Below are 23,093 nucleotides of genomic sequence, written 5' to 3'. Positions count from 1 at the left end.
TGCTATGTGCCCTGATGTGCTATGTGCCCTGTGCCCTGATGTGCCCCATTCCCTGATGTGCCCCATTCCCTGATGTGCCCCATTCCCTGATGTGCTATGTGCCCTGATGTGCTATGTGCCCTGATGTGCTATGTGCCCCGATGTTCTATGTGCCCTGATGTGCCATGTGCCCTGATGTGCCCTGATGTGCTATGTGCCCTGATGTTTATGTGCCCTGATGTGCCCTGATGTGCTATGTGCCCTGATGTGCCCCGATGTGCCTTCATGTGCTATGTGCCCTGATGTGCTATGTGCCCTGATGTGCCCCAATGTGCCCTGATGTGCCCCGATGTGCTATGTGCCCTGATGTGCTATGTGCCCTGATGGTCTATGTGCCCTAATGTGCCCTGATGTGCTATGTGCCCTGATGTGCCCTGATGTGCTATGTGCCCTGATGTGCCCCGTGCCCTGATGTGCCCCGTGCCCTGATGTTCTGGGCTCTGTACCGTGCCCTGATGTGCACTGTACCCTAATGTGTTGTGCCCCGGGCCGGTCTGGATGAAGTCCAGGGCCACATTTTTGTCCCAGTCCAGCCCTGCCTCCCAACTGTCCCTGATTTGGGGCAATGTCCCTCTGTCCTCCTTATTGGTCCCTCATTTTGATCTGATCTCTATAATTGTATATCAAATGCACTTTTTAATCATTCAGAAAGTGTTTCCCAGTGCTGATAGGTATCCCTCATTCCTATCGTAAAAAGTTGGGAGGTATGCCTTCCCTACTGACAGAACAGTGATATGCTGAAGACATAGGCAGACCATCGTTCTGCTTCTCTCCTGATCGATCGGTGGGCCTGGCGGACATTGAGTTCGCCAGAACCGCTGATTGGCTCCCGTTGTGCTCAATCACAGTGGGAGCAGGTTGCCAGGGCCACGCGTGTCTGCGTCCCAGACCCAGAAGTGCAGAATCATGTACAGGTATTTATGTACAGTATCTGTCAGCAAGTGGTTAACTAAAACAAATTCCCACATAATATTACGTATTAGCTAAGATCAGTAGTATATTTCTTCTCTACAGCATACTGTACAATGTGCAATGCATATTATAATGCGAGAACTCGGTATGATCTCAAAACTGAATTTCTCATTGTTAATTCTTGTAGTTATTAAATGTTTTATAATATGCATATTTTTATTGTGTGTGTATATATATATATATATATATATATATATATATATATATATATATATATATTCATTCTTGATTGATTTTTAGTTGAATTTAACTGCAGCTCAGCTGCAGATAATGACCATAAGGTATTCCATTTTACAGCAGTAACAGCAAAAATATATATTTATTTATTTTTACTTGATTTTTTTCATTAAGACCCCTTTCACACTGGGGCGTTTTTCAGGCGCTAAAGGGATAAAAAATAGCGCCTGTAAAGCGCCTGAAAAATGCCTCCCCTGGAGCTCCAGTGCAGCCCCAGTGTGAGAGCCCGAGTGCTTTCACACTGGGGTGGTGCGCTTGCAGGACGTTAGAAAAAGTCCTGAAACGAGCATCTTTGGAGTGGTGTATACACCTCTGCTTAACCTCCCTGCCCATTCAATGGGCAGCGGCGCTTTTCGGGTGCATTTAACCCTTTCTTCGGCTGCTAGCGGGGGTTAAAAGCGCCCCACTATCAGCCGAATAGCGCTGCTAAAACGACGATAAAGCACCGCTAAAACTAGCAGCTCTTTACCGCTAACATGGAGTGCTATCAGTGTGAAAGGGGTCTTAAACTTCTCCGCCAGAAGTGGACATGGCAAGCCATAGTTTAAAATTGGCTTGCCATTCATATTAGATAGTGAAAGTGATTAAATGTCATAATGGCTATCTGATCTATGGCTATTACTGGCTGTCCCACTGCAGGGGCATCCAGGTAATAGGCAGTTAGCCCAGAGACAGCTGATCCCAGCATGCACTGGGGTCAGCTACCAATTCAAGGGATTGTAAAGGCAGATTTTTTTTATCTTAATGCATACTATGTATACTATGCAAGTATGCATACTATAACCCATCTCTATCCAGCAATGTCCACTAGTGTCTCGGCTGTCCGAGACTCTCCCTCCTGATTGGCTGAGACACAGTAGTGGTGCCATTGGCTCCTGCTGCTGTCAAATAAAGTCAGTCAGCCAATCAAGAGAGAGAGGAGGCAGGGCCGGGCCATGGCTCTGTGTCTGAATGGACACAAGGAGCTGTGACTCGGCTTGAGTGCCCCCATAGCAACCTGGTTGGGGGCACCCAGCAGGAGGGAGGGGCCAGGAGCACAGAAGAAGGACCCGAGAAGAGGAGGATCCGGGCTGCTCTGTGCAGGAAAGTATAACATGTTTGTTATTTTTATGGAAAAAAAAAACAAGACTTTACAATCACTTTAAGGCTTGGTTGTGACTTGCTGTCACAGCCATAAGAAGCTCTGGGCATCTGTACATGCTGAGATCTTGCTGATCTCAGCATGTACAGTCTGTCTGAGAGTTTTAGGCAGGCTGTAGGTGTTTATTTATACTTTACCACCCTTAGTGGTTGTCTAACAAAATATGATAGTAGCTATATGGTACCACCCATGTCTGTGTTTCTTTTTATATGTAGATGAGAGCTACGCAGGTATCTTGCCTGGAAAAAAGGAGTGATCCTGTCACCATTAGTGGCTTGCTGTGTAGTTGGGCCTTAACAGACATGAGTGATGGGAGAAAAAGGCTAAGCGGAGCAGAGTACAGAAAAAATGCAAAAATTAGGCGTGACAAACAAACCAAGGAGATTAAACAGACAGGAAAAATTGATCTATTTTTCACAAGACCTGTGACTCCTTCTAGTACTGAGCAGGGTGAGGAGGTGGAGGAAGATGTAATTGATGATGTAGTAGCTACATGCAGTTATGATACTTCAGAAGCAACCAGCAGTATTAACAGTGAAACTGAGGCTTATGAATCTGGTGCAGAACGACCTTCAAGTTCAAAAGAATTTGATAATCCTGTTGTACTAGGCGTGAGCTCTGACCCTGCTGAATGGGTTCTAAATGATTCTACCCGAGACCATGTGGCTAAACATGGAATAGTACAAAATGAGAATCTGGACTTCACACAGTCTAGAAGGCTCTATGCTGACAAAGCTCAGGTGCTAACTAAACACCTGTTTCAAAAAAACTATTTTAATGGAGAGAAACAACAAAGGAGCTATTTGGTTTACTCCCAAAGCAAAGGAGTAGCGTTTTGTGCTCCATGCCGCTTGTTTGGTGGCAAATCCCAGTTGGCAGAGAGTGGTTTCAATGACTGGAAAAATGGCACAGCACGATTAAATGAACATGAGCATTCAGCTGAACAAAAATCCTGCGTGCTCGCTTTAAAATCAAGAACATGTATATCGGGGAGAATTGATGAGAGACTTACAAAACAGCTCTCTGATGAAATCCAATATTGAAGAAATGTTTTAAAAAGGGTTGTTGCTGCCGTTAAGGCACTTGGCATTCGAGGGCTTGCTTTCAGAGGCAAAGATGACCGTTTTGGTTCCACACACAACGGAAACTATATGATGATGTTTGAATTTCTTTCAGAATTTGACCAATCGATAGCCGAACATATTGCCCGTTATGGCAATGCTGGAAAAGGAGTCAAATCCTATCTCTCATTTGCTACATGTGAGCAGTTCATTCAGCTAATGGCTGATAATGTTACAAAGCAGATAGTTCAAAAGGCAAAGACTGCAAAGTATTTTTCTATCAGTATCGATTCAACAACTGATAGCTCCCACACGGATCAGCTGGCCTTCATCTTAAGGTATGTCAAGGAAGATGGTTTACCCATTGAGCGCTTTCTACGCTTCATTCCAAATCCTGGACATAAATTGGAACAACTGGCTGAAGTGGTCCTTGCCACTCTTAAGTCATATGGCCTTGATATTGCCAACTGTCGTGGTCAGTCATATGACACTGCAAGCAATATGTCGGGTCATTATACAGGCTTGCAGGCCAGAATACTTGAAAGAAACCCACTTGCTGTGTACATTCCATTCTCTGCACACTCTTTAAACCTAGTAGGAAAGCATGCTGCTGAAAGTTGCAAAGAAGCCTGTGCATTCTTTTGTCTCCTACAGTACCTTTATACCTTTTTTACTTCTTCTACTCACAGATGGGAGATTTTACAAGAGCACTTGTCATCTGTGCCTAACACTCTAGCTTTAAAGAGACTATCTGACACACGGTGGTCAGCCAGAGAAGATGCCTGTCAGAGCTTAAATCGGAACTGGACTCAAGTAATCCAAGCTTTAACAACAATTAAGGAAAATACAGCAGAGTCACCAGGAACGTGCAAGGAAGCAGAAGGTCTACTGAATAAGCTGCAACGTCTGGAGACTGCACTTATGAGTGGTTTGTGGGGTACTATCCTCGAAAGGTTTGGTGCAGTTAGCAAAAAAATCCAAAGTATTGCCATTGATGTTGGAATTGTGGTGGAGCTATATGAGTCACTGATCCAATTTGTTCGAGACACCAGAGAAATATTCCTTACTTATGAAGCTACAGCAATAGAAAAATCAAGTGTGAAGGATTATGAGATTAAAAGGAAAGGTATTCAATCGAGGAAAAGCTCAGCAACTTCCGGCAAGACGAAAGAAGAGGAAGCTCAAGAAAAGTTCCGGATCAACACCTTTTATGTCATTTGTGACAACTTGGTTGCTGAACTTGAGAGAAGAAAAACTGCATACGACTCTTTCTTTGGAAAGTTTAAATTTATTACAGACCTCACAAAAATTGAGCCATCAGCAATATTAAAAAATGCTACAGAGCTTTGTACTTCTTACAGCAAAGACTTGGAACAGGAGTGCTTTTTTGATGAGTGCCTCCACTTTTGTTCCTATCTCCTAAGTTCTTCTGTAGAACATACCTCTGTTCTAGATATGTCCCAAGTGATAAGAGAGAGAGAATTGCAAAGTATTTATCCAAATGTGGACATTGCTCTCAGAATGTTTTTATGCACAGCAGCAACTAACTGCTCAGCTGAGCGTTCTTTCTCAACTTTGAAACGTGTAAAGAACTACTTGCGATCCAGAATGGGAGAGGAAAGATTGAACTCACTGGCTCTGTTGGCAATTGAGTCAGAACTCACAAAATGTTTGGACTACAATGAGTTTATCAACAGCTTTGCCAAACAGAGAGTTCGGCGAAAGCCACTTTAGTTTGATTTTGGCATCCTCTGATTCAACAATTTGCACTTATTTCAGTTTAAAATAGTTCTATATTAGTTTAAAGTTACATAAGTTATTAAAAACATCATCATGCCAGTTTCATGATGGATTGATTGCAATTTGCACTTATTTCAGTTTATATCTATATTTTAGGTTAATTAAAGTTATCTAAGTTATTAAAAACATCATCATCTCAGTTTCATGATGGAGTGATTGATGCAAGTATGGAGTGAATGGTGTGTGATTTTTTTGTGCTAATACAGAGAGGAAGAGGTGGAGCTCTAAAAAGAAAAGGTGGAGCCTAAAGAGGAAGGGGTGTGGTTTACAGATGACAGGGCGTGTCTTAAATAGGAAGGGGTGTGTCCTTGACAGGAAGGGTGGGTCGTATTTAAATTAGGGGTGCATGAGTTTAGTCAGGCCTAGGGTGAGCACAAAACCTAAATACACCACTGGCTATAGGAAGAATATAATCAGAACTCCAGAAGAACATGGGGTGGAGAAAATAATCACTGTGAGAAGTACAGTCAGGTCCATAAATATTGGGACATCAACACAATTCTAATTCGTTTGGCTCTATACACCACCACAATGGATTTGAAATGAAACTAACAAGATGTGCTTTAACTGCAGACTTTCAGCTTTAATTTGAGGGTATTTACATCCAAATCAGGTGAACGGTGTAGGAATTACAACAGTTTGTATATGTGCCTCCCACTTTTTTTTTTTTTTTTTTTTATCATTAAAGAATTTTTATTGAAATTTCCATACAAATAACAGAAAAATTAAAGGCAGCTGGTTTTGGTATATAACAATCAGGTACAGCAGTAAAACATTTACATACTAATCTTAATCAAAGTAATGGACAATAGTCATACAACTGATCAGTTAAAGCATACATAAACAGTATAGTAACACTCCTGTTTATCCCATTGGGTTCTAACTGTAAACAGGCGCTAACTAATATAATGACAACATTATCATGGACAATTCAAGAAATTAGAAAAAGAGAGAACTGTGAAGCCTTGATATTACTCATGGAATAATACTGAAATATGGTTTAAGAACTGCAGCTCATGTTTTTGAGTGAGGTAGAAGCTCTAGGGTGACTGATCCATATTTGCCACAATTTCTCAAACTTGACCGTGTTGTAATTTTTATATGCCAACATTAACTCATATTGAGCTTGTGTATTCAACCTTATAACAACATCAGATAAATTCGGTGCTTCCTTAGATTTCCGTAGTTTTGTTATAGTCAGCCTTGCTGCTATTAATACATTTGCTACTACTGTTCTATATTCTACAGAGTAAAGATCCTAAAAGGGCCATTGCGGGAGTAAGGGGAAGTAAATTACCAGTGAGGTTAGCAATAAATGTCGAAACTGATTTGAAGTTAGGGAGCGTGATGGGTAGATTTTGGAAAGTTTATATGGTGTAAGGTACCATCTGTTTAATATCTTTTGGGCATTATCCCAATGTTCAACGCAGGATGATGCCTTAGTGCTCAGAATGATGGCCTTATTCCATTGTTGCCAAGAAATAGATAAGGAAAGATCCTTTTTCCATTTCAGCATATTATTGGTTTTCAGATTTAGGGAACTCTGGGAAAAGTTTGTAAAATAAGGATATTCCTTTCTTATCACAAGTGTGCTTGTTCAGTAGGAACTTCCAGATTATTGATGCAATATTCATGCCCGATTCTGGGTCAAGTTTCTTTAATCTTTCAAAATGTCTAAGTTTTTTTAACACCAACTCTTAATAGTCTAGGGGTAGGTAGACATAGTAATTAAACCCCTGTGAAATCCAATTATTCACTGAGATACGGGCTCTACAGTAGTCCAGCACTCTTAAGGGCACAGGGATTTTAATTAGTTCACCTAGTTCTTTTCATTTAGATAATATGTGTTTCCAAGCTATCAATGTGGATTTAACAGTGATGAGTTTTGGTATTACGACTTTAGGAAGCAAAGCATACGCTATAGCTAATGCACACATGTCATTGCCCTTGATGACTTCTTTTTTAATATTTACCCAAACTTTCTCGTCTGAATTAGAAAACCAAAATTTCATTTGATCAAGGAGTGACGCATAGTAATAATGTTGAATATCTGGGAGACCCATTCCACCTTTATTCTTAGTAGTGGTAAGAATTGAGAAGGCTACTCTAGGTTTTTTATCATTCCAAATAAATTTTTTAAGCTTTAGATTCACCTGGTTAAAAAATGTATTGTTCACCTGGATGGGGAGCAAGCGGAAATAATATAGAATGTTAGGAAGGGTCTGCATTTTAAAAGCCGCTATTTTCCCTACCCAGGAGAGTTGTGTTTTATGGAAAGATTGGAGATCCTTATTTATATTTTCTAGTAGTTTAGGGAAATTTACTTCATATAATTTAGCAGTTGGATAGGTAAGTTGGATTCCCAAATAAGGAATGGAGGGTTGGTCCCAATTGTAAGTCATTTTATTTTTAAGGGTCATGTAGCTTTTTTGGGATATATTCATAGGCAGGACATGACATTTGTTGCTCTTAATTTTGTAGTATGAGATTTTCCCAAAGGATTCTAATATATTTTGCACATTGGTGCGGTATTGTTATTATAACAGCTTCCAACATTCCCTTTGGGAAATTATTACTACTGGAGGCTGTAAAACTGTACAATTTAGTCAGGTGGGGTACTAAAGTAGTGGCAAATGTTTTATAATATTCGCCAGAGAGGCCGTCGACACCTGGCGCCTTATTAATTGGGATGTCTTTAATGGCCTTTGATATTTCCTGTTCTGTAATCGGCTTAGATTATCAAGGGTAGCAGCATCAATCTTTGATAGCTTGATATTATCTAGAAATGTTGTTATGTCCTCCGGTGAAGGTTGGGGAGTATTCTTATCCTCCTTTAGATTATAGAGGAGTCCATATAATCTGAGAAATTGTCCGCTATATCTTGGGGATTGTAAATGACCCTTCCATTGTCATGATGGACCATTTTGTGAATTCTACCTTTGATTTATTGTTTTCGAAGTTGGGAGGCTAACAACTTCCCTGCTCTGTTACCTTGTGAATAAAAGTTAAGTTTTAGTTTCTTAAAATATTTATCGTGGTTAGTTACTAGAGTATCTCTTAATTCATTTCTACAGTTATTAAGTTGGTGTAACAACTGTGGGTCATTAGGTCGCTTTTTATGATCTTTTTCTAGGGTTTTAATATCCCTCATTAGTTTATCTACTGTATAGTGGTAGATTTCCTCTTTTTCTTCCTAGAGGTTAGTTGAATAGCAAACCTCTAATGTAGGCTTTGTGGGCACACCAAAGAGTAGTGCTCAACACAGAATCATTATCATTTACCATAAAGAACTCCTGTAGCTTTTCTTTCATCACAGACATGTACTTCTCTTGTGATAAAATATAAGTATTATTTCTCCATAGAAATGTGTTGTTGCATTGCTGGTCCACCTGTATTTCTAATGTAATTGGTGTATGGTCTGACCAGGTAATGTTATGAATTTTGGCGTCTATTGTTTTTTGTAAGAGAGTTTTGTCTGTGATGAAAAAATCTATTCTTGAGTAGGTTTTATGTGCATTGGAAAAGAATGTATAATCTCTTTCGGTGGAGTGAAGACACCTCCAGGGGTCATACAGGTCTTCTTGAAAGAAAAGATCACTTAGTCCCAATCTGATGGTGTGGTTCTTCTTGGTCGTATCAATATTTGGTTCCATAGGGGCATTAAAGTCACCACAAATGATAATGTTACCTTTTTGGATTTTACGTATTTTTTTCAATATTTTCCGCAAGAACCGGTGAGGATGTGTGTTGGGTGCATAGACATTGGCAATTGTATATGTTATGTTGTCTATGGTAGCCACTAATATAATAAATCTTCCGTGAAGTCTGTTTGTAAATCCAGCATCTTAAATGTTACAGTGTCTCTTACTGCAATAATTACTCCTTGTTTCTTTTTGTGATTGTCTGAGTGGAAAATATGTGGATATCTGTTGTGAGTGAACTTCGGTGAATTGTTTTTAGCAAAATGTGATTCCTGGATGCATACTATGTCACTTCCAAACTTTAAGGCATCAGTCCATAGAGCTTTCCGTTTGTGGGGACTGTTAAGTCCTTTTGCTGTTAATGATAGTAGTTTAAGTCCCATTAATGTGAAACCAATAGATAGCGAAGTGTCGTGTTGCTATTCTTAGGATAAACCCGATTATTCCAGTGAGGTTATGCCTTATATAGCAGAATGTTGGAGAGAGCCATATAGCTAAGTCCATGAAGGTAAGGCAAAACCAACTTCTTAACACAACTGAAGAAAAACTGTAGAAAAACTGTAAAAAACAAAAAACTGTAAAAACAAGGAGGAGTTGTGAACAACTCCTGTGTACTATTATGTTAGTACTTGCAGTTGGGGGAAAAGTATATCTTTGGGATACAATTATAATGTGTTCCCTGAAGAAATGATATACCTGAGGACATAACGGTAATGTACTCCATATTGGCTATAAAGTTAGTCAGGTTAGGAGCAGGAGAGAAGGCCAGTATAGGTGCCCTTTATCCGTGGCTAGTTTGCCATTGTGGTGCTATTTTCCCCAGAGGGGGTTTCTCCAAATTAAGATCACCTTCTTTTGATAATAATCCCCATGATTTGAGGTACTTCAGCCCGTCTTCTAGCGTGTAAGTAGAGTAGGAGATGCTATCCCTCTCTATGAGTAGTTTAGTGGGAAACCCCCATTTATACACAATGTTATGGTTGCGGAGGATTTTGGTTATTGGATTCAAATTTTTTCGGGCCAAAATGGTTGCTTGTAAAAAATCCAAGTATAGCTGAATGCCCGCATAAGGATCTGGTAGTGGAGAACGTTGTCTCGCAAGTTGCATCAAATGGTCTTTCACATGGTAAAAATGTATTTTCACAATTACATCCCTGGGCAACTTTTCTGGTATGTAAGAGGGCTTAGGCAGCCTGTGCGCTCTATCTATTACCAGCTCTTGAGGAGATATTGTAGGTATCAGATCAGACATCATTCGGCATAAAAATTGTTTCAAATCTGAATTTTTTATATTTTCAGGGATTCCTCTAAATTTTATATTGTTCCGTCTGGATCTGTCCTCTAAATCAGAAACCTTCAACTTTAGATGTTTAATTTCATCCTCCAGATCTACGTGTGAATCCACTAAGTCATTGTGGGCTTCAGTAAAATCATTCATTTTGTGCTCAATATAGTCTACCCTTTCTCCCAAAGCATCCATTTGCATCTTGGATTTTTACATAAAGGATAGTATATCTTGCTGAAGTGCTCCCCTTAAGGATAGTAGCATTTCCTTAAGATCTGTGTCAACTATGGGCTGGCCAGAAGTTGGGAATGCATTAAGCTTTTCATTATAAGGGTTGTTTGTGAATGTAGCATTTACATTAGGGTGAGAGTCATTTACATAACTTTCAGCATCAGAAATTTTTCTTTTTTGCCTCAGTAGGCTGTTGATATCTGCATTAGCTGGGTCAGAGCTGTTAAGCTGCAGGTTAGAGTGTGCACTCTCCCTCCTCCCTTCTCCTTCACAGTGATCAGCCTGCATTCCTATGCTGTGCTGTGAGTGGGAGGGGCCAGGACCATGCTGCTTCTCTGGAGTCCCGGCCAGGTTGTTAAATGTGCTTAACTTACGGGGCTTATCTTTGTTTTTTCTTTTCCCTGACATCACCAGCAGCTTCCTCGGTATCTCCCCTGCTATGCTGTGTTATCAGATAGGCTATAAATAGCGTTGGGCTGCTTCAGGAATACTCGGTTCTCAAAAATCTCCTATAGTGCGACCATCCACTTCCTATGCTGGCCACGCCCCTAGTGTGCCTCCCACTTTTTAAGGGACCAAAAGGGATGGGACAATTGGCTGCTCAGCTGTTCCATGGCCAGGTGTGTGTTATTCCCTTTTTATTCCATTTACAAGGAGCAGATAAAAGGTCCAGAGTTCATTCCAAATGTGCTATTTGCATTTGGAATCTGTTGCTGTCAATTCTCAATATGAGATCCAAAGAGCTGTCACTATCAGTGAAGTAAGCCATCATTAGGCTGAAAAACAAAACAAACCCATCAGAGAGATAGTAAAAACATTAGATGTGGCCAAATCAACTGTTTGGAACATCCTTAAAAAGAAAGAATGCACCGGTGAGCTCAGCAACACCAAAAGACCCGGTAGACCATGGAAAACAACTGTGGTGGATGACCGAAGAATTCTTTCCATGGTGAAGAAAACACCTTTCACAACAGTTGGCCAGATCAAGAACACTCTCCAGGAGGTAGGTGTATGTATGTAACAGTCAACAATCAAGGGAAGACTTCACCAGAGTGAATACAGAGGGTTCACCACAAGATGTAAACCATTGGTGAGCCTCACAAACAGGAAGGCCAGATTAGAGTTTGCCAAACAACATCTAAAAAAGCCTTCACAGTTCTGGAACAACATCCTATGGACAGATGAGACTAAGATCAACTTGTACCAGAGTGATGGGAACAGAAGAATATGGAGAAGGAAAGGAACTGCTCATGATCCAAAGCATACCACCTCATCAGTGAAGCATGGTGGTGGTAGTGTCATGGCGTGGGCATGTATGGCTGCCAATGGAACTAGCTCTCTTGTATTTATTGATGATGTGACTGCTGACAAACCAGCAGGATGAATTCTAAAGTGTTTTGGGCAATATTATCTGCTCACATTCAGCAAAATGCTTCAGAACTCATTGACAGCGCTTCACAGTGCAGAAGGACATTGACCCAAAGCATACTGCGAAAGCAACCAAAGAGTTTTTTTAAGGGAAAGAAGTGGAATGTTATGCAATGGCTAAGTCAATCACTTGACCTGAATCTGATTGAGCATGCATTTCTCTTGCTGAAGACAAAACTGAAAAGAAAATGCCCCAAGAACAAGCAGGAACTGAAGACAGTTGCAGTAGAGGCCTGGCAGAGCATCACCAGGGATGAAACCGAGCGTCTGGTGATGTCTATGCATTCCAGACTTCAGGCTGTAATTGACTGCAAAGGATTTGCAACCAAGTATTAAAAAGTGAAAGTTTGATGGATGATTGTTAATCTGTCCCATTACTTTTGGTCCCTTAAAAAGTGGGAGACACTTATACAAACTGTTGTAATTCCTACACTGTTCACCTGATTTGGATGTAAATACACTCAAATTAAATCTAAAAGTCTGCAGTTAAAGCACATCTTGTTTGTTTCATTTCAAATCCATTGTGGTGGTGTATAGAGCCAAAAAGATTAGAATTGTGTCGATGTCCCAATATTTATGGACCTGACTGTATATGACGGTTGATCCCAGTGCCCGGATCCATCTCCTGGGCAATGTGATGTATAGGGTGAAGGATCCTGAGGGCCGTGCACCCGGCAATGGTTTTGAAACATACGGTTCTCAGGTACCCCCCCAGCAGGGAATTTATCGAACCCAGGATGAGGGTGCGCTGGGGGAACCACTAGGTAACCAAGCTGCGATTCTAAAGGGTACAGGGCAGGGATCAAGTATTAGAATCAGTCATTGATGTGATCTAGTTCCCAGCAAGGACAGGAGGGGCTGAGATAAGGGTTCGCAGCACCCTCCTGGGCCTGCTTGTATGGAGACAGGAAATCGCTTTGAGTAGTCCACATCAGAGCATATATATATTGAAACCAACCAAATTAAAAGAGAAAGATGAGAAAGGAAGAAGAGAAGGATGTGTGGAGAAAGGGAGTGGAGAGGAAGGGGGAGGAGGAGAAAGGGAGATTTGCAGTCACCAGGGAGATTGCGGTATTGTAGTATATGCAGTATTGAAAAAGGGGGTATGGATGTATTCTGTCCAGGGTTCTCAGATAAGTTCAAATTGCCCAACCTTATCCTGGAGGATACTTTTTTTTCACAATATGGGAGGATACTACCTAGTTTTTCCTGCGCCATGATCCAGGAGATCTTCCGTTTGGCAGCCCTAAAGGAAACTGAAGGCTGTTTCCAGGCCCGGGCTATCGTAACTTTAGCTCCTAGGAGCATATAGAACAAGTGGGATTGAATGTGTTTAGGGATTTTTTTCTACTCACCTGTTTAGCAAAGCTAATTGGAGGGTTTGGGGAATGGGACAGCCTGTGACCTTGCGTGTCATTTGAAAGACATTTTCAACACCTTGGATGCGAGGACATGGCCACCAGGTGTGAAAAAGGGTACCTAAGTGGCCAAAACCTCGGAAGCAAAGTGGGGAGGTGTCTGGGAACATTTTAGCAAGATGTGTGGGCACAAGGTACCATCTCCCTGATTGAGGCTAATGTGAAAATTATCTCTAGCCAATGACCAACCCTTACCCTGCCCCGCACCTAAACTCCATGAAGATCCCCCCAACAGAATGCCTTAACATCTTGTCAACCCGCATCACGTCATGACCCTGCCAGTAAGAGATTAATGGCATCTGCAACACTCCAAACTTATTAACAAAACCAGTATCTCAGCTCCGGAAGACCTCAAAAGTTCCCCCATGCTCAGAAGAATGCAATTCTCCACACAAAGACGCAATCTAGCAACTAGGAGGTCACAAACCATACATCCTAGAACCCTACTTGGGCCTACTCCCTACGGGTCCTGCACCACTACTGTCACAACCCAAAACGACCATCTACAAGCGACCGAGAGGAGGTAAACATGGAGCAGCCACACGAGGGAACTCTCACCATCTTTACCCTTGCCACGCCAAATCCTTACTAACTGCCAACCCTAAATCAAGGTTATTCTTGCTTGACGACGACTTCCCAAGAGGACCCAAAGACACTTGTGCAAGCCCCTGCTCTTCGACGCACACCATCTCTTATACACCACCAGGATTTGCAGACTCTCAGAAGACCACCGAACAAGTACTTTCCTCCCCACCAATTGCCCACTTGCTAAAGTAGTGGTGAACTAAGGGAGTAATACCTCCAGCCCTATACCATCCTCTGTCAGACCCCTCATTAATTCTTACTTTTCCCAGCCCTTGCCTTCTCCTTCCCTAGCCACTTCTACTTTTTCCCCTTTTCTTTTTCTTCTTCTCTCCCCTACCAACCTTTCTCATTCTCACTATATTACAAACCCCACTTTTACTTCACTACAGAACTGTACCGCTACCTGTAAGTATGTCTACTTATTTTAAAGCAAACTGTTTACTCTAGTTGCAGCATGAGCATTCAAGATACGGCCTGAAGAATACAATCCCTCCTGACCATTGTACCACATACCTTGTTTCGTTGAGATGCACATTTTGCCTAATCAGCAGGGAGAGATTCCGAGGGAAAACATCAGAGGGGGTGATATCCTAACCATACAACACCTCCTAAACTCAACCGAACCCTAACCATCAACACTGCTTATCCTCTACCAGACCTGAAAATTGTAAGCCAACCAAAAACAGAGAAGATCACCAGACCCAAGCAACACGCTTATTGTCAAAATTATCTCACAACCCAACCCCTATCCCTATCCCCACCCTCCGACCCTCTCTCGGAATCTCACCCAATTATTCCAGTTAATGTTAATGTTTATGTTGGAATATTTCTACATGTTTTAGAGTGTTCTTTACATCGCAAAGTCTACCCATACTAGTTGTACACGTTCTTATATTTTTAAAAAATTTTTCCACGCTTGTTATGTCTGACTTCAAACCTATACTGTCACTCCAAATCCCAGTCAGTCTTGATTACACTACCTCCCTGTAGCTTTTCTACTCCTATACTCACCTGTTGCCTTATGAGGAGTTTATGAGTAATCTCCATTAGCAACTGAGAATATTTGTATATAGATTTATATATAGTTTTGGATAAGAAATAATAGTAGTGTGTATGTGATATTGTTTCAGTAAAGGGTTAACTTAGCTAGATGTAAATACCGTATTTATCGGCGTATAACACGCACTTTTTTCCCCTTAAAATCAGGGGAAAATCGTGGGTGCGTGTTATACGCCGATCCCCTGCGATCCTGACCTGTCAGAAGTAAAAAATCGCTGACCGCGATTTGAAAATGGCGCCGCCGGCGCCGAAATACACAGTGCCGGTCCTCGGCTCTTCTCGGCGGCTTTGGTTTCACTCGAGCGCCGCCCGAGCCTAGCCGAGTATACTCGGCTAGTTTCGGATAGCTCCGCTCACCGTCCGAGTGGAACCGAAAGTAAACGAGAGCCGCCGAGAAGAGCCGAGGACCGGCTCTGTGTATTTCGGCGCCGGCGGCGCCATTTTCAAATCGCGGTCGGCGATTTTGAAGCTCACAGGCTTCAGCAAGACTGCACTGGGGCAAGGCTGGACTGGGGCAAGGCTGGACTGGGGCAAGGCTGGACTGGACACTGGGGAAGGCTGCACTGACATGGCTGCACTGACATGGCTGCACTAGCAAGGCTGCACTGACATGGCTGCACTGACATGGCTGCACTGGCAAGGCTGCACTGGCAAGGCTGCACTGGCAAGGCTGCACTGACATGGCTGCACTGGCAAGGCTGCACTGACATGGCTGCACTGACAAGGCTGCACTGACAAGGCTGCACTGGGCAAGGCTGGACTGGGGCAAGGCTGCACTGAGAAGGCTGCAATGATGGGCATTTAAATGTAAGTTTTTTTCCCTTCAACTTCCCTCCTAAAAGTTTTTTTTCCTTAAAATTCCCTCCTAAATTGAGGTGCGTGTTATACGCCGGTGCGTGTTATACGCCGATAAATACGGTATATGACAGGATTGGCCTGAGAAGAGCTAATTCATTTAACAGTTCCGTTTAGTATGCGATAAGGATGTGCTGTGGAGACGCTCTGCTGTTTACCTAGCTTAACATTCAAAGGGCCAGGAAGAGATACCATCTAAAGTATATAGTCGTTAAAGGGCCGAATTCATTAGCTCGATAAAGGCCTTTGTATTCCTCCGTGCTAATCAACCATTTATCCATTTCAAAGGGGTGTTTGATAGGATGAGAATATTTCTTTCATCTATTCAGGAAAGGAGGTTTTGCCCTGGCTAATGCCATGCATAGTTAAGTGCCCCATTCAAGAGAAGGTGACGACCTCCACCCTAATTCCTCTTCAAACAAACTATCACTAACTCATTAACCCAAGAGGAGGAAGTTGCCCAAACTAGGAGATACGCCCGGAGGGAGTAGAGGGCTAACAGAATACCCAATCAGAGTGGCCCTGTTCAAGTCCATGAGAGATGGGCCTATAAGAGTAGTCCCAAAGAGAGTGGTTAGAGAGATGAAAACTGACCAGGGCCCAGGACTATTAATATAGGTAACTATCAGATCATCTCCTAGCACTTAAAGGTATACCTGCTTGTTATATGTTTGTTTACTATTTGTATTGTGATGAATATACTCTGTATTCTTATATTTTAACCTCATATTTCCTCCCTTGTTTAAGACTATAGATATTGTCTGTGTATTAGGTAGACTTTTAACGATACTCTAATAAATGTTATTATATTAAAGCTTCCACTTCTGTTTAAAAGAACTCATTTAACCAACCTCATATCTTGTGATTAGTAAATCATAAATATACATTTATAAAGGTTAACACACCGCAGGGAAACCCACTAGCATGACACACAGGGGTTCACCCCCCCATAACGGGAATCCTAACTTTCACTCCTGCCACCCTCATCATACCTCTACTTCCACTACAGAGCCAACACTGGGGACCCTGCATACTTACACCCAAACTTCCCTTACAATACCATTAACAGAGATTCCCCCATACGAACACATGACCTCAAAGATGTCAGAGACCCCACCCATCCAGAGACCACTATCTGCCACGCCCTCATCCAGCGAACTCTGGTAGTTCCCGCTGACTCATTCCAGACCCCCCCTGCTAGGGTGAGCTAGCAGGCCTATCCTCACCTCCGGACTTGACCCACATCTTCACTACCACCCTCTCCTCACCCTCTTCCTTACCACCACCTCTTCCTCGCCCCCCCTTCACCCACACCCTCCCACCCCCTCAACACCACCCCTCCCTCTGACCTCTCTGAGCCCTTCATCCACGCCGTACATACATCTCTCTCTCCCTCCAAACCTCCCCCCGCCCGCCTTTAGGGCGAAACCACATCATACGAATTCATACTACTAGACTTTCCCACACCCTATTTGATCACCATCAAACCCACTATGGCCTCTACCATGACCTCATCCGTGCCCCACTCACTTAAAATAATATCTCTCAAAGCAAAAGGCCTTAATATTCCGGAAAAAAGGTCTCAAATTCTAGCCAACATGTACAGTCTAAAAGCAGATATCATATTCCTACAGGAGACCCACTTTAAAGCAAACAACATTCCCAAATTAGAAAACTTTCACTACCCACATGTATACCACGCCACATCCCCCTCCACCAAAACCAAGGGGACTTCCATCCTGATATCTAGGCACCTCCCCCTTCAAATGTCAGACACTCTGCCTGACGAACAAGGTCGTTATATTTTCCTCAAGGGCACCCTCTGGGACAAACTGATCACCCTAGCCAACATATATAGCCCTAACACCTCTCAGGTCCCGTTCTTCAGATCGATAATCCATCTATTAACATCATACCAATCTGGAATCCTTATCCTAGGAGGAGACTTTAATGTCCCCCTAGACCCCCTCTTTGACACATCCACTGGAACCTCCCACCTGCCATTCCGTGTCCCTTCAAGAACTCTCCCTCCACGACACATGGTGGACCCTCCATCCCCATGACAAAGACTTTACATATTACTCTGCCCCACACAACAAATATTCTCATCTGGACTATTTTCTCCTCAGCCAACAAGATTTACCCCTCCTATCCAAATCAACGATCGAAGCAATGCTTACCTCAGACCACCACCCAATCACCCTCCAACTGACTTTCCCCGAATACAGCCACTCCTCAAAAATCTGAAGACTAGACCCAAACCTATTGACCGACAAAGAGAGAATACATAAACTCAATACCGACATCACCAACTATTTCCAAGAAAATGACACCCCGACACCTCAACTCTCACCCAATGGGAAGCCCACAAATGCGTCCTTCGGGACCATCATATTTCTTTGGCTTCTGCACTAAAGCAAGAAAAACAGAAGCACACGAATGACCTGATAGCCAAAATACAGACACTGGAGAGAGCACACAAATCAAACCTAGCCCAACTCACGCACCACAAACTCGTTGAGACCCGTAAACTTCTTTTGGAGGAACTTGGACGGAAGATAAAGAGAAAATACACCCTATCCCAGAAACTCTTCTACGAGTTTAGCAATAAAAGCAGCCACCTACTAGCACAAGCCCTACAAGCCAAAAAAACTAAAGCAACTGTTCACCAACTCATAACTTATTCAGGGAACACATTAAAAAGCAATCTAGACATAGAACAAGAATTTGAACACTTTTAAGCAAAACTCTACAACCTTTCAGCCACAGAAACACAAATGCACGCACCCACAACTAGGCCATCCCTCATACGAAACTTCCTAGAGAAGCACTGCCCAAAATCACTTACCTCAGACGATGCAGACAAACTTGACCTCCCATTAACAATGACTAAATGGGACTTATCACTCAAGCAGCTCAAACCAGGGAAAAGTCCCGGACCAGACGGTCTATCAGCTGTATACTATAAGACCTTCTCAAGCATGCTGTCCACCCCCTTCCTCAAAGCATTTAACTCTTTTTCTGCAGAGAATCCACTCACGCCTGGTATGCTAGAAGCACACATCTCTGTAATCCCCAAAGAAGATAAGGACCAATATCCCTACTAAATGTAGACATCAAAATATTCGCTAAGATTCTCCCTAATCGTCTGCTCCCTCTTCTCCCCTCAACAATAACCACAGACCAAGTGGGCTTTGTTCCTGGCAGGGAAGCCAGGGACAACACCATTAAAGCCATAAACCTGCATCACCTCTTATCCACTTACAACCAAGCAGGCTTCTTCCTGTCCTTGGATGTGGAGAAGACGTTTGACAGAGTGGCCTGGGACTACATGGAAGCAGTCCTCAGAACCCTGGGTCTGGGTAGACGCCTATTAAGCTTTATAATGGCGCTCTATTTCAGCCTGACTGCGAAAGTCTGAGTCAACGGCCTCCTGTCAAACGCCTTCTCCATCCACAATGGAACGAGGCAGGGATGCCCCCTCTTGCCCTTACTATTCATACTCACCCTAGAACCATTCCTACATAGCCTTAGACACAACCCAGATATTAGAGGTGTTCGTACTTCCCTCAAAGAATACAAACTTGCTGCTTTTGCAGATGACATCCTTCTTTTCCTCACAGAACCACATATATCACTCCCAAACCTCCTCTCAGAATTCCAATGATTTAGATTAATCTCCAACCTTAAGATCAATTTCTCCAAGTCCCAGGCCCTGAATATATATCTCCCGAACCAAATCGTCACCCAATGTCAAAACAACTTTCCTTTCAAATGAAAGGAAAATGCTATAACATATCCTGGCATCCAACTCCCCAGGTCTCTCAAACACTTATACCTCAAGAATTATCTTCCAATTCTACACAGTCTTACTAGTGATCTCAAGCGGTGGAACAAACCCACCTTTTCCTAGTTCGGCAGGAGCAGCCATCCTAAAAATGAATGTACTGCCCCACCTCCTATATATCTTACAAGCAACACCAACTCACATCCCCCTAGCCTTCTTCCAGACCTAGAAGAGCCTGTGTACCAGATTCCTCTGGGCCAACCGGAGACCGAGAATCAGCTACTCCCACCTCTCTCTACCTAAGAATAAAGGAGGGATAGGCCTGCTAGACCTAAAAAATTACTACAGGGCCAGCCACTTGACCAGAATCCTGGATTGGAACATTCACGAGGAAATTAAAGACTGGGTTAAACTCGAAGCTTCCTTCACACCATCCCCCCTGCACTCACTGCCCTGGTTACTCCCAAAACATGTTACAACCGAAACCCGCACCCACCCATTTATTGGCCCAACTCTTAGATGTTTCTATAAAACTTGAAAATCTATTCCCCTATCCTCAACTCCAGGCCCACTCACCTCATTACGCCTCAACCCGGACCTCCCCCCCGGAATGCACAACAACTATCTAAAAGACACCTGGCCGCACAGCAAGATACTAGCACACCACTTTTTTGCACAAGGCAAACCCTTAACATGGGAAAACCTCCCATCTAAGGGGGAGAACCCCTCTACCTCCCCCTGGACTTTCACGTTGCTCTCACACTACACCCACACGCTAGAGAGTCTCTAGACCCCTCACACCCTTTGAAACCCTTTGCACGACGCAATCACCTCAGAGCCACTTAATCTCCACAATGCACTCCCTCCTATTTTCAAATATCCCTTCCAACACAGGGCGAGCCTGCTCATCCTGGGAAGGTGACCTTTCCAGATCCTTTTCTCCGGAAGATTGGGAACAAATCTATCTCAACATACATAAGGGATCTGTAAATGTATCCACACTAGAGAATGGATACAAAATTCAAGCCCGATGGTACCGCACCCCAACCCTTATCCACAAATTCAATCCAGACCTCCCGGATACGTGTTGGAGATTCCATCTTCAAAAGGGATCTCTCCTGCATTTATGGCGGAGCTGTCCTGCCATCCAAACCTACTGGACCGAGGTACACCAACTTATCATGAAAATCACACCCTGATGAAGATACGAAATACCCCTTGTATCGAACACACGTAGGGGAAGGGGACATACAACCTGTTGGGAATGATTAGCACACCACCCCATACCGGCCGCTGTTGCCCGTTCGTTTATGCTGTTTTAGTGTGGCGCCCTTAAGCGCCTTGTTACTGTGAGTACCCATTGCGGGATTTGTTTATGATTTTAATAAATTTAGTACATACTGCACCATGAAGTCCTTTTTGTGTTGATATATTGAGGTGCAAATGGGACTGCTGTGAGGAACAGAGGCACCAGTGCAAATCGATCCAGGACCCTGCATATAACATCGAACCCATAGAGGTTCTAAGCTTGATTGCAAGGTCACACGCCCTAAGGTGAGGGGCTATCACCTGGGGGGAGCACTTGTATGAGCACACAGCTCTTACAAGATCTGTGGACTGTTAATTTGATCATTGCACAGCAACACAGCACTGAATTGCATAGAATCACATGGATGCAGCACCAAATGAGTTTTTTGTATTTTTTAATTTTTTATTGTTTGAACATTGCACTAACACCATATTGCATAGATGCAGCACTGAAATGCATGGATGCAACACTAAATCGCATGGATATTTGTTTTGAATTATTTATTAATGTTTGAAAATTGCTCAAGCTTTGGGGAATATTTGCAATAAACAGGCTTATTGGAGCACTTTTACCTATTTATTTATTCATTCATTGAAGTTTATTGCACATTATTGTATAGTATTAATAGATTTTGTATATTTTGTATGTTTAGCACAATATCACTTTCTTACATTTTATTTTGGTAAGCGCAGCATGTGTACTACAACATACGTGTATGTTCCACCCTACTACCAATAAAACTTTTTGAGAAAAAATAAATAAAAGGGTAAGTGCATGTACAGATGGCCTTCTGCATTGTCTTCCACCCAAATTTTACAAATGGTAGTGCTTGTTGCAATGCATTACATTGTCTAGCCTGATCAAAGAAGATTGAGTTGGTCCTGAGGAAGTTGGCAGTGTATACTAAAGCTAGTACACTGTAAACTCTAAACTCTATTACACTGTAAATTTGTATTTCTTTGTTCAACCAGTGGGCTCAACGAAAAATAAAACCCTCACAGATTGCTGCATCCACACAAGCAATGTGCCACACTTTACATCCTTTAAAATAATAGATTTATGTAAATGAGTATAGTTCACTAAGTCTTTAAAAAGATGCCTAAATCTGTATTTTTATATTGGATTTGTTTTATCTAGAGAAGAAATAGTATAATTTTAAACATTAGAAACGCAAGGATGATATCTACAGCATTACAAAACATATATTTTGAGAATACATACCATAGGACCTTGGTCACCTTTTGGACCCTGAAATAAGAAAAAAATATTTACTTATATATCTTTATATAATATAAAAAGATACATACATTATCTTAAAGGACAATTTTCATGGTCACAAACTGATTTGATCTCTTTGATCAGCAAAACAACAAGAAGTACAAGTAAAGTAGTGGGATAGACTACCAAATTACATTAGGTGGACCTCACTCCAAAAAGTTGCAAGTCAGTTTATGGATCTTCCACATCAAACTCTGACTGTGTACAGCCACTACCAGCTTTATATTTGACACAAATGAAAAGATTTTATTACATATTTGATCTGTCATGTCAATACATTTTACCAGTCATTATGTACTGTGATATTCTACCTCAACTCATTTAACTTTTGTCCTGTTGGATAGATCGTCACACTATATTGTGGTAATGTTATTGATCTAACAGATTTAAAATCTAATAGTGTGTAGTCTCTTGACTATAGTTAACTGTACAAATTAAACTTTGCAGCATGGTCTCCTGCATGTTTAGGTGCTTTATATATACACCAATCATTAACATATTTTACAGTGGGGAAAACCATGTGAAACAAATACCATGCATGCAGTGCCTCATACCATACACATTCATAGGAGACAAAAAATGCTTACATTTTATATACGCAAGGATTAAATGTACACACTTTGAAATGCACACATTTCAAAAAGTTTATCTCATACATACTTTCTGCATGTAATCTATGCTTATTATTTATGTTGGCCAAGTTTGTACACCAATAAAGTGCAAAGCTCTAATTACAAAGGAACATCTCACACATTGATACTGGAACATCTGCCACTGCATTTTTAATGTTCCCTTAACTTGTCTTTCAAGTGTTCTGCATGATTTATGTTGGACTGCATGCAGGCTGTAGCAGAATTGACAGTCAGATTGGAAGAAAGAACTAAAAAACCTCAGAAAAAAGCTCATT

The 23,093-nt window shown here is 42.1% G+C and overlaps 1 protein-coding gene across 3 annotated transcripts in view; it reads right to left on the bottom strand.

Annotated features, from left to right (window-relative positions):
* Positions 1–23,093, bottom strand: part of COL19A1 (collagen type XIX alpha 1 chain) — a 1,371,841-nt gene that overhangs the window by 209,774 nt on the left and 1,138,974 nt on the right. For all 3 annotated transcript variants that reach the window (XM_073626739.1, XM_073626741.1, XM_073626740.1), the window contains exon 41: positions 22,130–22,156. In XM_073626739.1, coding sequence (XP_073482840.1) covers positions 22,130–22,156 — 27 coding nt within the window. The remainder of the gene's footprint in view (positions 1–22,129; positions 22,157–23,093) is intronic.

The sequence above is a fragment of the Aquarana catesbeiana genome, linkage group LG04 (genome assembly GCF_042186555.1).
Source record: "Aquarana catesbeiana isolate 2022-GZ linkage group LG04, ASM4218655v1, whole genome shotgun sequence".
In the NCBI taxonomy this organism is placed as follows: domain Eukaryota; kingdom Metazoa; phylum Chordata; class Amphibia; order Anura; family Ranidae; genus Aquarana; species Aquarana catesbeiana.
Note: the sequence above shows the minus strand (reverse complement) of the source record. Positions and strands in the feature narration are given on the sequence as shown.